The sequence below is a fragment of the Cryptomeria japonica genome, chromosome 9, assembly GCF_030272615.1.
Source record: "Cryptomeria japonica chromosome 9, Sugi_1.0, whole genome shotgun sequence".
NCBI lineage: Eukaryota > Viridiplantae > Streptophyta > Pinopsida > Cupressales > Cupressaceae > Cryptomeria > Cryptomeria japonica.
Window position 1 is genome coordinate 597,774,224 of NC_081413.1, and position 14,139 is coordinate 597,788,362.

General features: G+C 37.1%; 1 protein-coding gene across 2 annotated transcripts in view; it reads left to right on the top strand.

Annotated features, from left to right (window-relative positions):
* LOC131074492 (isoaspartyl peptidase/L-asparaginase 1) overlaps positions 1-14,139 on the top strand; it is an 85,765-nt gene that overhangs the window by 47,102 nt on the left and 24,524 nt on the right. Inside the window, exon 4 of one of the 2 annotated variants that reach the window (XM_058011120.2) lies at positions 11,673-11,759. The exons of the other annotated variant lie outside the window; for it this stretch is intronic. Coding sequence (XP_057867103.1) covers positions 11,673-11,759 — 87 coding nt within the window. The remainder of the gene's footprint in view (positions 1-11,672; positions 11,760-14,139) is intronic. 2 annotated transcript variants of the gene reach the window in all.

Sequence of the window (14,139 nt, forward strand, 5' to 3'; positions counted from 1 at the left end):
CTGTGACAAAGTCTCCCATTGATGATAAAGCTCTAAAATTTAGGTGGCCTAGTCTTCTATGCCAGATTTCATTGGCATCTATAGTTTCATGAATTAGGGCTAAGTTGGGCTCTGTGCATAGCTCATACAAGTAGCCTTGTCTTCGACCAATTGTTTTAGCTTTCTTGATGGATGAGTTCTTTGGCCACGCCAATACTTTGTTGTCCATGAAGGTCACTCTATATCCATTGTCCTCCAGTGCTGATATTGAGACTAGATTCCTCTTAATGCCTGGAACATATAGCACTCCTCTAAGTTGTAATGATACACCTGACTTTAGTTTGATGGTGCAGTTTCCAACTCCTTTGACAGGGTGTCTAGAGTCATCTCCGATGGTTACCTCCTCATCATTCTCCTCTTTCATGGAGTGTAGTACTTCTCTGAATCTTGTGATGTGTCTGGATGAGCCATTGTCGATCACCGAGGAGTTCACTTTGTTTGATGCTTGATTTGTGAGAGCTGAATAGAGTACATACTTCTTGGAGTCCTCTTCCCTTTTGGATTTTCCTGTTTTGGCAAATGTGGCTTGTTTAGCTCTTTCTGGACATTTGGCAACATAGTGCCCAAATTTGTCACATCTATAACACTGAATTTGAGAGAGGTCCTTCTTGAAGGAGTTCTTGCCGTGACGACCTTTTCTCTTCCTGAATTGCTTCTGCTCGCCTTTCTTGTTTGAGTTCGTATTTAGAACTTGAAGATCTTCATCTATATTCTTTTGTTTGATCCCTTTCTTATTTTGCCTTGATTCCTCTTGGAGACAGTCAACCTTTAGCCTATCGAATTTTGGGAAGTTATCCCTTGCATTGATGCCTTGGACGAATGTTTCCCAGATGCTAGGCAACCCATCTAAAGCAATGAGGGTTAATTCTTTGCTTTGGATCTCATATCCAAGGGTTGCTAGTTCATCCCTTAAGGTAGATATTCGCATGAAGTAGGCATTGACTGATTCTCCTTTTATCATGGCTATGTGATTTATCTCTCTTTTTAGAGCCAAGGTTCTATTGGCATTCGATATTTCAAAGGCGTCTTCAAGTGCTTTGAACATGTTGAAGGCTGTTTCATGTTTCTTTATAATGGGCATAATGTTGTTCCTTACCCATCAACTATGATTTTGATAGCCTTATCATTTCCTTCTTTCCAAATTGCTTTGTCAGGTTCAGTCTCAGGTTCTTTAGTTTCAGTCTTTACAAATGATTCAACTTTGTTTTCTTTTAGAATCATTTGAATTCTGAATTTCCATGCGGAGAAGTCGTCACCTCCTGCGAGTCTGTCTTCAAATCTGATAGTGCTAGCCATTGATAGAATTGTGATGTTGAATATATGCTTGATTTGAATTTTACGTAAAATTGAACAGCCTCAGGTTCGATTTAACTATAGCTCTGATACCATGTAAAGTTTGTCCAATTTACAATTCAATTTGCAAGATGTATTCTAATTCTATTCTTTATATATCTATGTATTTTATCTCAATTATAATTCTGACTATCTTCTTTGTTTGGCAGGTAAGAGGAGTATTTATTGATTTCGATATCCTCTTTCTCAAATGCCTTGACCAGTCATGTCTTATGGACATGACCGATCAAGACGCTACTTGATCGCACCCTTTGGTATATAATATCAACCGGTGTTAAACATATTTGTCAGCCCGATATTAATCGGTGATCACATAACATATAACATATTTGCCAACCTGATATTAATTGGAACTCATGTAACATATTAACATGTCAACCGATATGCCAATTGGTATTAATGATGGCGTTTGACATTGCAAAGTAACCGAAGTGAATCGGTGTCTATGTTAACCGACACCGATCACTTAACTAAGGGTTATATTCATTAATCATTAATCGGTGCATTACTATGCCACCCGATAGTAATATAATAATCACTTGTTGAGAACACATCCGATATAGATCGGGATAGATGATTAATTAGATAACTATCGTTTGATTACCAATATGCCATGGTTATCGATGAGGAATAATCATCAAATAGAATAGCTTGAAGTTTTTCTTAATGGTTTAATCGATAGGATAAATGATTGAATGAGAGACTTCATTTATCTCTCATTCAATCATTTATCTTACCGTAGCTACCATGCATTAACAATTTTCACTTGTTGATTCAATTCAAAAATTCCGCAACTTGGTTCTTCATGAAACAGTTTCTGTTCTTACTATGATTGGATGGTAATTGTGATTCAAGTAATGATAGAGATGTTTGGAACGTGTCAAGAGAAGTGTAATGAATTGTTTTTTTGGAACGTAAGAATGGATTTTTGATTGTTATCTGTCATATGTTGTGTTTGAATTAAATAGAAAAATGATGAAAAGATCAGGCAAGTGTGGAGTGAATAAAAAGGGTTTCGAACAAGAATATTGTCTTTCACTTGATGTTTGCTGTGTGTGCGGAAAGGTTGTGGAGTGAAAGGATGTTTTCAAAAAAAAAATGTGTCATAAAAACTTTGCAGAAGATGTTGGAGTTCTTGAGAAATTGTGAAATGTAGTGGTGCAGAAAGTATATATATATTCTCTGTGAAGTGAGTTAATTTTTTTTTTTTGAAGAATATAATACTTGGTTTTGAAGCTAAGTTAGTACGAAAGAGTACAGAGATGAAGTGTGAGCAATACAAAGGAGTGGTCTCAGGTTTATGTCTCTGTTTACAGTAAATTGAAAAGGAGAGATTGTACATGGTAGTAAAGTTTTGTATTCTCAGGCTCTTTTTTTAAAATATAAAAAATCAGAAGAACAGATGTTGGTGCCTCTGGTGTTTGGAGTTGGTGCTCTCATTTGTATCTGGGTTGGTGCCCATTCTTATTAATGAAAGCTTTTGATGTCGTGGTTTTTTACCTGAAAGGGTTTTCCATGAGAATTTTGGTGTATGTCTTTATAATTGCTCTTTTCATATTCTCTGTGGTTTCAAGTTTTAAAAAGTCTAAAAATCTGCAATACTAATTCACCCCCCTTCTCTTAGTATTGCCTGTGTGCACTTCAAAGGGTTTAGGTTAGCCCCCAAGTTTAAAGCTCTAGCAGAAGGGTAGTAGTCAAGCTTAAGAACAAGGGGGCCCCCTTTTCTCTTGGAAATACCATCATGAAGACAGTTGAGAAGCATTGACTTGTCAATCTGAGAAACTTTTTTGTTACAAGTGAGCAGGAACCTCTTTAGATAGCCACAAGCACGTAACCTGGAATAGAATTGTCTCTTGAGATTGTTGAAGACAAAAGGATCCGATTCTCTGAGAAGGTACCTCTTCAACTCTTTCACAATAAAGGATTGTTTTTGGTGAGGAGGATGCCATGAGTAAAAAGGAATGTACTAGTAGGTATTTAGAGGTTTCTGAAAGCACTTGGTGTCAAGGACTCCACTGGCTCTGAAACGATCCCCTTTGAAGAATGTAATATCAAGAAGATTCGCTGAATTGGAAGAAATTGAAGGAGTAATTTTGATCTTAGGATAGACGCTTCGATTCTCCTCAAAAAACTCAAACAGTGAAGTTTCATCTCCAGTCCAAATAACCAAGGCATCATCAATGTATCTCTTGTAGAAGACAAAATTAGAACAATCAAACTGAGCAAAAAGTTGTCTTTTCAAATGACAGAGAAAGAGACAAGCATGTACCACAACAAAATTACCGTCCATAGTAGTGCCCCTAATTTGCTTGTAGAAGATGCCATCAAACTGCAAAAAATGTTCTCAGAGAACAAGCTTAGCAAGATTTAAAACCATGTCAATTAGCCGCAAATTCAAATTTTGACTTTTGAAATATTCAGTGACCATCTCTTTGAGGGCAAGAAGACCCTTAGTAGTAGGAATGCTTGGATACAAGGACTCCGCATTGAAAGTAAATAAAATACAATTTGGCGGAAAAGGCTTCTTGTCGAGCTCCCAAAGAAGAGAAAGGGAGTTAGGAAGGTGGAGTTGCTGCTGAAAGAGAATAGGAAATGGAAGGTAGTGAAGAAGCTTGGAGGCAGACTCCAACATATAACCAGAATAGTTGCAAATAGGCCCTTCTCACAACAATAAGCTTATGAAGCTTGGGTAGGAGATAGAAGGCACAAGCTCTAGTGGATGAAAATTAGACATATAAAAATATAGACTTACTAAAAAATGTGAACTCGCTGCACTGAAAAAAAGAGATTTTGACAAGAAAGTAAGCAATGCAAATTATACAGAAAATTCTAGAAATTACATGAAAAATTCCACAAAAAAAATTCCCACATTTTTATTACAAAAAATAGTACATCATATTATCAGGACGATCCAATCCAAAACTCACACACAATAAGATGCTCATGAAGATCATTTTTCCACCAAGTCGCTTCACCAATCTTACGGCTAGATTCAAACAATTTGCAGCTAGGTGACTAGTGTTGATGTGATATCTGCGTGAGATATCTTTCTCACTTAAATAATAATTCATGGTTGAATTTAATGAAATAAATAAATAAGTCAATGAGTTCGACTCATGGAATGAGTCGCCTCATTCACTGCGATAAAATAGTTTATATTTTAAATAAAACAAAATTCTTAAGAGGCCGACCTCTAGTGAAGAGGCACCTTATGCGTATATAAGGAGGACAATCTCATTCATACCTAGCATCAAATATACACAAATCAGATCTTTGGAAGACAACAACATGGTATTAGAGCTTGCATCGTTTCTGGGCCGATCGACAGTTTAAACTCCTTGTGATCATATTTGTGGTCTCCTCCCACTTTGTTCTTTCCATGACTAGAGTCAAAGCCATCGGGTGAAGGCACAACAAAAGGCTGATTCAAATGCTGTATCGATGTTGAGGACTGAATCGTCTTTGGCATTGAAGGTTGACAGTATAACTTTCATCGGTGACTGGGAGATCATATTGTGCATTCCTATCGTAGCCCTGTATTATTGAATTGAAGCTGCGACAGCATTGTATCAGCCAATCTATTAATAATCAATGACTCAATCGGCCTTGATGCATAGATGAGTAAGGATTGTTGGTGGTCGTAAATCTATCTACATCGGCCTTGTCTTGGCAGAGAGCCCGAATAGCCATTTTCCAATTTTATGTGGCATTGAACATTGGCAATTCTCTATAGCAGCGCATTGGCATTTGATTTTTATTTTGCGATGCATTTATCTATAGTCGGTAATTATCCTTGATGGGCATTTACAATGATTCATTGAATTTGTGAAGGCTGCGAGCTTTGAGCAGTAATCACATGATGCGCCGTCAATCATCCCGTTCGTTGAGTTTTGCACAGACCAGCACTTGGTAGTGACAATAAAGGATGCGTCTTAGAAGGCCTCAAAGGAAATTGATCTAGCATGGCTGACTTCATTTGTATACCGCCTCTAACCCGTGAGTTATGTTTGAATGTGTATGGCATAAGCAGATTGGGAACATTTGTCATTGATGGTCTCTGTGTTGGGTATAGTCTTTGCCAACTTGCAATATTGTGCAAAGTTTGTGGAAGAGCTTTGTAACTGCTTGAATCAACATCTTATCCAAGCTCTGACACTCATTGCCGGCTTCTTCCACTTCATCGTGGCATGCATTTTACAGTGCTTTATCATCACAGTTGCTTCTTAGTATTGATGCTCTTGCTGGACGTGTCAATTGGCAGAGTCAAATACCTATGCGACAGTAGATGTACATGGAATAGGGTTCACCAATGAGGTCATGTAGACATAGGCCAGGGGCCAATGCAGTCGGAGCTTGGGAGGATGATCATGAAACTAGCTTAGGGCGTCTAGTCATCTCATGAAGTATGTTTGGTGCTTGAGGGTCTAGAGGGAGTCTGACAAACCAACAGAAGCAACCTTGGACGAGAAGGTCAGGAGGTTGATACTAGTACTTGAAGTCCTTGTTGAGAGGGAGGCTTAGCATCAGTAATTTGTGTTATTTGTTGTTAATGCATTTTTCTCTGAGATGGAGAAATTTGAGGTGAAAGCCCTTGTTAATGCATTCTTCTCTGTGAGAAGTTTGAGGTGCAAGCCCTTGTTAATGCATTATTCTCTATGAGAGAGAAGTTTGAGGTGCAAGTCCTTGTTAATTCATTCTTCTCCGTGAGAGAGAAGTTTGAGGTGAAAGCCCTTGTTCCACCCTTTGGGAGTACCATGGTGGATGTCATGTTGAGAGACTCCATGACAACATCACTTGTGTTTGTTCACCCTCTGGGAGTAGCCATGGTGAATGTCATGATGAGATGACAACATCACGTTGAGTGACTCCGTGATGGGCACTTGTGGTGTTCATATTCATTTCCATACATGGGAGTAGCCATGATGGACGTCATCACGTTGAATGACTTCGTGATGAACTCTGTTCCACCCTTTGAGAGTAGCTATGGTGGATGTCATTCCATGACATAGATAATGGAAAGATATCTCCTTGGCTAAGAGGGAGTGTTGATGTGATATCTACATGAGATATCTTTCTCACTTAAATAATAATTCATGGTTGAATTTAATGAAATAAATAAATAAGTGAATGAGGCTGACTCATGGAATGAGTTGCCTCATTCACCTCAATAAAATAGTTTTTATTTTAAATAAAACAAAATTCTTAAGAGGCTGACCTCTAGTGAAGAGGCACCTTATGCATATATAAGGAGGACGATCTCATTCATACCTAGCATCGAATATACACAAATCAGATCGTTGGAAGACAACAACAACTAGTAGCAAACATCTCCTGCAATGAAAAGAGAGACCCATGTTGTCGAGAATCTGAGACCACGGACTATCCCCAACAAGGAAGACGACATCTCCAAGCAAATCCTTTGAGGTGTCAATATCCACAAGAATGCACACAAAAGTAGAATGACCATAGATTAGAGTTGAAGCATCATCCATAACAAACCAACCAATAGCATTTCCAATAGATTCAAAACAAGACTTTTCCCAAAAGTGGATTAGAAAGTCTGACCTAGATTGGAAAAACACTTGATGTTAATGTTTGTAGCTTCAGTCGAATGATCATTTAGAATACATATAATATATGTTGATTAATAATAATATATTATTATGTTATATTATTATATTATTATTAATCATATAAAATCTAATATTCAATATTAATCTATTATATTATTCTAAATTGATAATTGATTGATGAAACATTATAATATTGATTAAATTATTATAATTAAAGGAGAGACATGTCCGTTCAAGGACATGCCTCTCCAAAGGAATATATATAGTATAATGTTATTCAATTTGAGAACACATAGAATTCCAAGAATGCAAGTATCAGATTGAATCAGATATATACATTAAAATACATCCAATAAAACCTGGGAAAATCAACATGGTATTAGAGCTCAGGCCTGTGAAGTTTAATTTGGAGGTTGGAGAGGGTTGGAGAATTCAGTTTTTTTTAGAATTTTCAGTCTGAAATATGCCATTGTACGGCCCTTGGTTGGCCTCAAAATGAGGACTATAATATATGGATGGAAAGATATGTGTTTCTAGTTTTCAAATATGTTTATCTCATCAAATTTGATTCAGTTTTGTACAAGATATGACGACTTTGGTGCAGGTCACTTGAAACCCTACCTAGTAGCAGTTTTGGGAAAAATGTCATAACTTTTGTTTTAATCGTTGGATCTGGCTATAACTTAGAGGAAATGTTTGTAATTAGATTTTCTAACATCTCACCGAAGAGATTGGATAAATTTGGTAAATTGCAAAAGTTATTAACGACTGTGTGTGGCAGATCATAATGAAAGTGTTGATCAAAATTATGAAAATGTTCCACCTCATTCAAAGGGAATTATGATGAGAGATGATTCATGCGTGATATTTCTTATATGGGATCACCTTATGAAAGGAAATGTTTTAAACTTAAGATAAGTATTCCATGTTTTATTAAGGCACATGAATTATTGAGTTTGTAATTTATGCTATAATATTGGCTAGTAAAATCTTGTATGCTTCTATCATTGGTATTTCTGTTCGAGATAATTTAGTTTATGAGCTATTTGTAATCTCTCTTTGACATACCTTCAGGACAAAAGCACAATAAAATTAAATTGAAGGGAGAAATAAATTGATGCTTATAAATGAATTGATGATTGAGACTAGATGCAGAGGGAGTCTGACATTTCAAAAGAGGACAAGAGGTTGATACAAGAACTTGAGCTTTAGAGGGAGCAGATGGTTCAGTCAACTTGTGACAATTTCGATCATAGTGATTGAGAGGGATTTTCACTATTGAAGGTGAAACACTTATGAGGTAAAACTTGATTCAATTGATTATTATACTAATGAAATCATTTAATGCCTTATGGGCCCTGTGTAAATCATAAGGAAGTGACGACTTCCAAATGATTTCCACTTGTATTTGTGAGGTTATTGGAAGGTGACGATCTTACAATAACTTGAGCTTGTGGATAGAATAGCTGATAGAGGCAATCCACATGAGAGCTCGTGGATAGAATCGCCGACAGAGGCAATCCACGTAAGAGCTTGTGGATAGAATCGCCGATTGAGGCAATCCACTTAAGAGCTTGTGGATAGAATCACCGACTGAGGCAATCCACGTGAGAGCTCATGGATAGAATCGCCGATTGAGGCAATCCACGTGAGAGCTTGTGGATAGAATCGCCGATTGAGGCAATCCATGTGAGAGCTCATGGATAGAATCGTTGACTGAGGCAATCCACTTAAGAGCTTGTGGATAGAATCGCCGACTGAGGCAATCCACATAAGAGCTTGTGGATAGAATCGTCGACTGAGGCAATCCACGTGAGAGCTCATGGATAGAATCGCTGATTGAGGCAATCCACGTAAGAGCTTGTGGATAGAATCGCCGACTGAGGCAATCCACGTGAGAGCTCATGGATAGAATCGCCGACTGAGGCAATCCACATAAGAGCTTGTGGATAGAATCGCCGACTGAGGCAATCCACGTGAGAGCTCATGGATAGAATTGCCGACTGAGGCAATCCATGTAAGAGCTTGTGGATAGAATCGCCGACTGAGGCAATCCACGTGAGAGCTCATGGATAGAATTGTTGACGGAGGCAATCCACACAAGAGCTTATGGATAGAATCACCGACAGAGGCAATCCACGCAAGAGCTTGTGAATAGAATCGCCGACGGAGGCAAATTCACACCTTGAGACTATGGTCCCCTATGATGAGCATCATATGGTTGATGCAAATACTCTCAATATCATGAGATGATATTTTTGAGTTATGGTGAAAATCATGTGCCTTGATATTCTTGTTTATACCATACTTCCTGATATCATAGTGAGATAATATTTTCTCTATTCCATAATTAATCTAGACTTAATGCATTTGCATTGATTTTATCTTCCCTAGCTAAGAGGGAGTGTTAATTATGTTTTGTGTAGCTATGGTGAGGGCCATAAGTGTTGACATGGGAGATCACTACACATTTTGTCTGATCATCCTCCCTAGCTAAGAGGGAGTGTTAATGTTTGTAGCTTCAGTCGAATGATCATTTAGAATACATATAATATATGTTGATTAATAATAATATATTATTATGTTATATTATTATATTATTATTAATCATATAAAATTTAATATTCAATATTCAATATTAATCTATTATATTATTCTAAATTAATAATTGATTGATGAAACATTATAATATTGATTAAATTATTATAATTAAAGGAGAGACATGTCCGTTCAAGGACATGCCTCTCCAAAGGAATATATATAGTATAATGTTATTCAATTTGAGAACACATAGAATTCCAAGAATGCAAGTATCAGATTGAATCAGATATATACATTAAAATACATCCAATAAAACTTGGGAAAATCAACACTTGAAGATTCAGAAAGAGGGTTGAAGGAAGGGAACTGAAGCCTAAGAGAAAGTGAGCGCTTACGCCACAGCCAAACACCACCCTCTAGCACCTGAGATCTATCATCCTCAAATTGGAAGGATGTCACAAAGAAACCCCTAGCATAGGGATAAAGTTTAATCCTGTCATCAGTAAGGGTCCTCCAAGATTCCAAAACCCATTTGTTCAAATTTGGAAGGGAAGGCCAAAAACCATTGGATCTGTAGATTGGAAAGTCTGACCTAGATTGGAAAAACACTTGAAGATTCAGAAAGAGGGCTGAAGGAAGGGAACCGAAGCCTAAGAGAAAGTGAGCACTTACGCCACAGCCAAACACCACCCTCTAGCACCTGAGATCTATCATCCTCAAATTGGAAGGATGTCACAAAGAAACCCCTAGCATAGGGATAAAGTTTAATCCTGTCATCAGTAAGGGTCCTCCAAGATTCCAAAACCCATTTGTTCAAATTTGGAAGGGAAGGCCAAAAACCATTGATCTGTAGATAAGAACATGATGACAAAATTAGTCTTTGTTGTCCAACACCGCCTGTCCACAGAGAACAATAGGGGAAGAACAACAACAAAGAAAGCTTTTACAAGAGGGGGAATAGGAGAAAAAGAAGGGTGGAAACCTTTAGAAGATTGAGCCACATTTGCATAGGAAAGATTTGTTGGGGGGTAGCATGGGTGTCCACACACAGCAAACCAGAACCTAAAGGGAAAAAATCTGTTACACCAGGGATGCCACCAGTCGTGGGTGGTGAGCCAGTGGCAGATGGTGAACTATCGGCAAGCAGTGAACCAATGGCCAACTAATAGAAGACCAACAAGGAGCAATGAGCCACCACACAACAAATGAGCAGCACGCAAATTTGAATGCAGAAGGGTTTCAGCAGAGAGTAGGAGAGCCATATTTTTTTCATAAGAGGATTCATGTTTAACTTGCATAGCACTTGCCTTTGTTTTTAGAAGTAGTTTTGAATGCGTCTAAGAAATTACTTTGTTTCAACGTTGAACTATGTTTCTTATTATTAGTTAAGTGCTTTTTTTGATTAAATTGATCCCCTATTGTTGATATGAATCTATTGGTCTCTGTTTTAACTATTGGATAGTATTTATTTTTGATTCATATTGTTGTTTCAATTAATTGATGCATGCCTATATTGCTTTCAAATAGGAGTGTGTCATGTAGATGCAAAATTACGTGCAAGAAAAACCTTTTATGCATATTTTTCTTTCCTCTTGATTCATGTTTGGGAGTTGTTATAGTGTGAAAATGAATAAGAAAATAAAATTAGTATTACCGATAAGTGACAAAAAAGTGTTTTGACACTGTTTTATTAAATGCATGATATATCATGTCTCAAGGGAGTACTTACGGCAATACAACTCCCAGCCATGACCAGACTAAATACAAGACTCTTCTTTCTAAACAATTGAAATAGGAAGTAGTCAATGTTTATTTGCATCTCCAGAAAAATGTGTCACTGAATATAAAATCAAACACATATTTTCTTTGGAACAAAAATATGTTTTAAGAAGGTTAGGTTATGTTAAATGTTTTTCTTATCAGGTGTTGTTTGTATTTGCTTTTGGGTTTTTTTGAATTGTTTTTATTGAAATGAATCGAGTATTGAACTCATGGATGATGCACACACCAAGCCTATGAATCTTTTTGGATTTTGGGTCATTGTTTGGATTTATATAATAAGTGTTCATAGACTATTGAACATTAAAAGTTGGGTTTTTTAACTCCTATATGAAATCACTATTTCATTATATGGTTTACTTAATCTAGTTTGAAATTGTTCCTTAGGGTGTTGAGACTGCTAGCATGGAAAACTTCATTACCAAAGAGAATGTGGAACGACTTCAACAAGCAAAAGAAGCTCATAGAGTGCAGGTCAGTTTTGTCTCAACATTCAAATATTACTCTGACATTTACCAAATGTGGCACATTTATGAAAATTCTCATTGTCTTTGGGAACATAGATGGGCCAAAGAGTATCAACGATTCTATTCTGTCTATTTTAGTTGTCATCATTCTCACCAAAGCATCACATTGGATTGAGATACAATCATCTCCACTTTGCACTACTATAAGCTATAATGTTTTCTTTTATGGACCTTATTCAGCAATCATCAAGTTTTTGTGCATAGTAAACAGCGATACTTGATGAAGTACTAATAACGTATAATATAAGAAATTTGATATGAATAACATTTGGGCTTATAAAAAAGAAACCATTGATAGTGCTGACAATCATATGGACAGCCTGAAGTTAATGTAGTGATGTTGTTTCTCATATTTACAGTTATAGACGTTAATATAAATAGATAATTTTAATTTGAAAAACAAAAATAGCTAGTTTGGTACTAAGTATCATTATATTTGGACATAAATGGAGAAATGAACATAAATATTTCTTAGATGTGGAAAAAAGTGCAATTATCTTAATTTATTTTATTACTTGAAGGGATTGTGTTGCAGTAGTAAGTGAGAATGTTTCCAAGAGCATGTTTGAAATCCCTCTCACTGCAATAAGGCAACTCATAATCTGAATGGACATGTGGGGAGGTTGTGGTGTAACTGTAACCAATAGAAGGTATGAAAGATCCCTGATGGATCCCCTTGCTGATCTGCTATAATTTTTAAAATAATAAACTATATTTTCTTGTGATTTTGCTGATGGTCTTACAGAATAGAGAGAAGTTGCAGAATGTTTGGTTTCTTTTCCTTTTCTTTGAATATATAAGCAAGTAATGAATAAAGAACACCAAATAAGGAAGGAAACTGAAACAAGTAAGAACATTCAATTAAATCAGAATTGATACAAATTGTACGAGGCAGATTTCTGATTTATAATATCCAGATTATTCCCTACGCACTGGGGATGTGCTTATATCCAATAATGGCACCAACTGAAGGGTAGATGATGAACACAAACCAAGAACAACAGCTATGGTTGAATGCAAGTCTTCACCACTTCCAGAGTATAGTGTACCTCCTGTAATGGTGGCATCAAGCTGAAACAATCACGCCCTAGCTAGGAAATTCAACCACCCTGCTGAAACCCTCACCAAGCAATCTGAATCTCCACAAGGAATAGCGCATACACTTTGACCAATAATGCCAATGCCAAAAGAATCCACTGCCAATCAATAGCTGAGGGCTACGTCCCAGCCAGTACCAATCATGGGGTTTGCGTCCCAGATTGAAGAATTGCTCTACCAGAGCAAAATCGCACCAAACAAGTTTTCAATATGTAAAAGATAATGAGAAATTAGGTTTCCTTCTCCTTATATCTCTTTCCTTCCAAATCGAACCCTAAAGATATATGAAAAGTGCGCTTTAATTTAAAGTCATATTTCCCAATATTGGGCGACCAAGTATAGAGAAAACACCACTTTTTCAATATAAAATAACTCCGAGCGCCAAAAGGACCCTGGCAAGTGAAAATCATTTAGAAAAGTTCAAGACCTTTCCAATGAGCTATAACACAGGCATACGAATCTAGATGAAGCCAAAAACCCCTTATTACTCCGAAATGGCTATAGACATAGCCTTATTTAAAATATTAAAACGCTAACTTAGGAAATATTTAAATATATTAAAAATATAACCCAAATAGCTACAAAAAGCTTGAAACACACCAAAAGCCTAAAACTGAATTTGTCACCTGTCTGTGACTGATGTCGGAAATCATGGATCAACTGGCAGTCGCTTCCCTAAAATCTAGGGATGCTCCTAGAAACTAGGGAACACACCCTGTCATCCTGAAACTTAAACCATCTGAAAGGTCATGAATAACCTCACGACTGGCAACTGTCACGACCTCCTAAAATTTAGGGATATCCCCTAAAATCTAGGAACTGCTCCAAACTGGCTCCAAACTGCTTGTAAAGCCAAAATCCAGTCACTATATGCATTGAATGAGTCCCAATCAACCTCTGCTAGCCTACAAGACTCCAATGATAGGCCAACTCCTCCGTCTCTGATGTCCACTCTAGAAAGGGGACATGACAATCCTCCCCTCTCGGAGTTGCTCGCCCACAAGCAACTGAAACACCAATCCTCCACCATCCCAAATAAGACGTAAACAAATCATTGCATGTAATTGCTGCTCATCTTTGATATAAACAACATGCAATACCCCGGTTTGGAATGGCTCCTCAAAACACTGAAGCACCTGTGTTGTCAAATCAACACTGCCTGGGTCCTAGAGCGAAGCATAGCTCCCGCTGAATACCTCAAGTGAGCAATGGAAAACTATATCATCTCC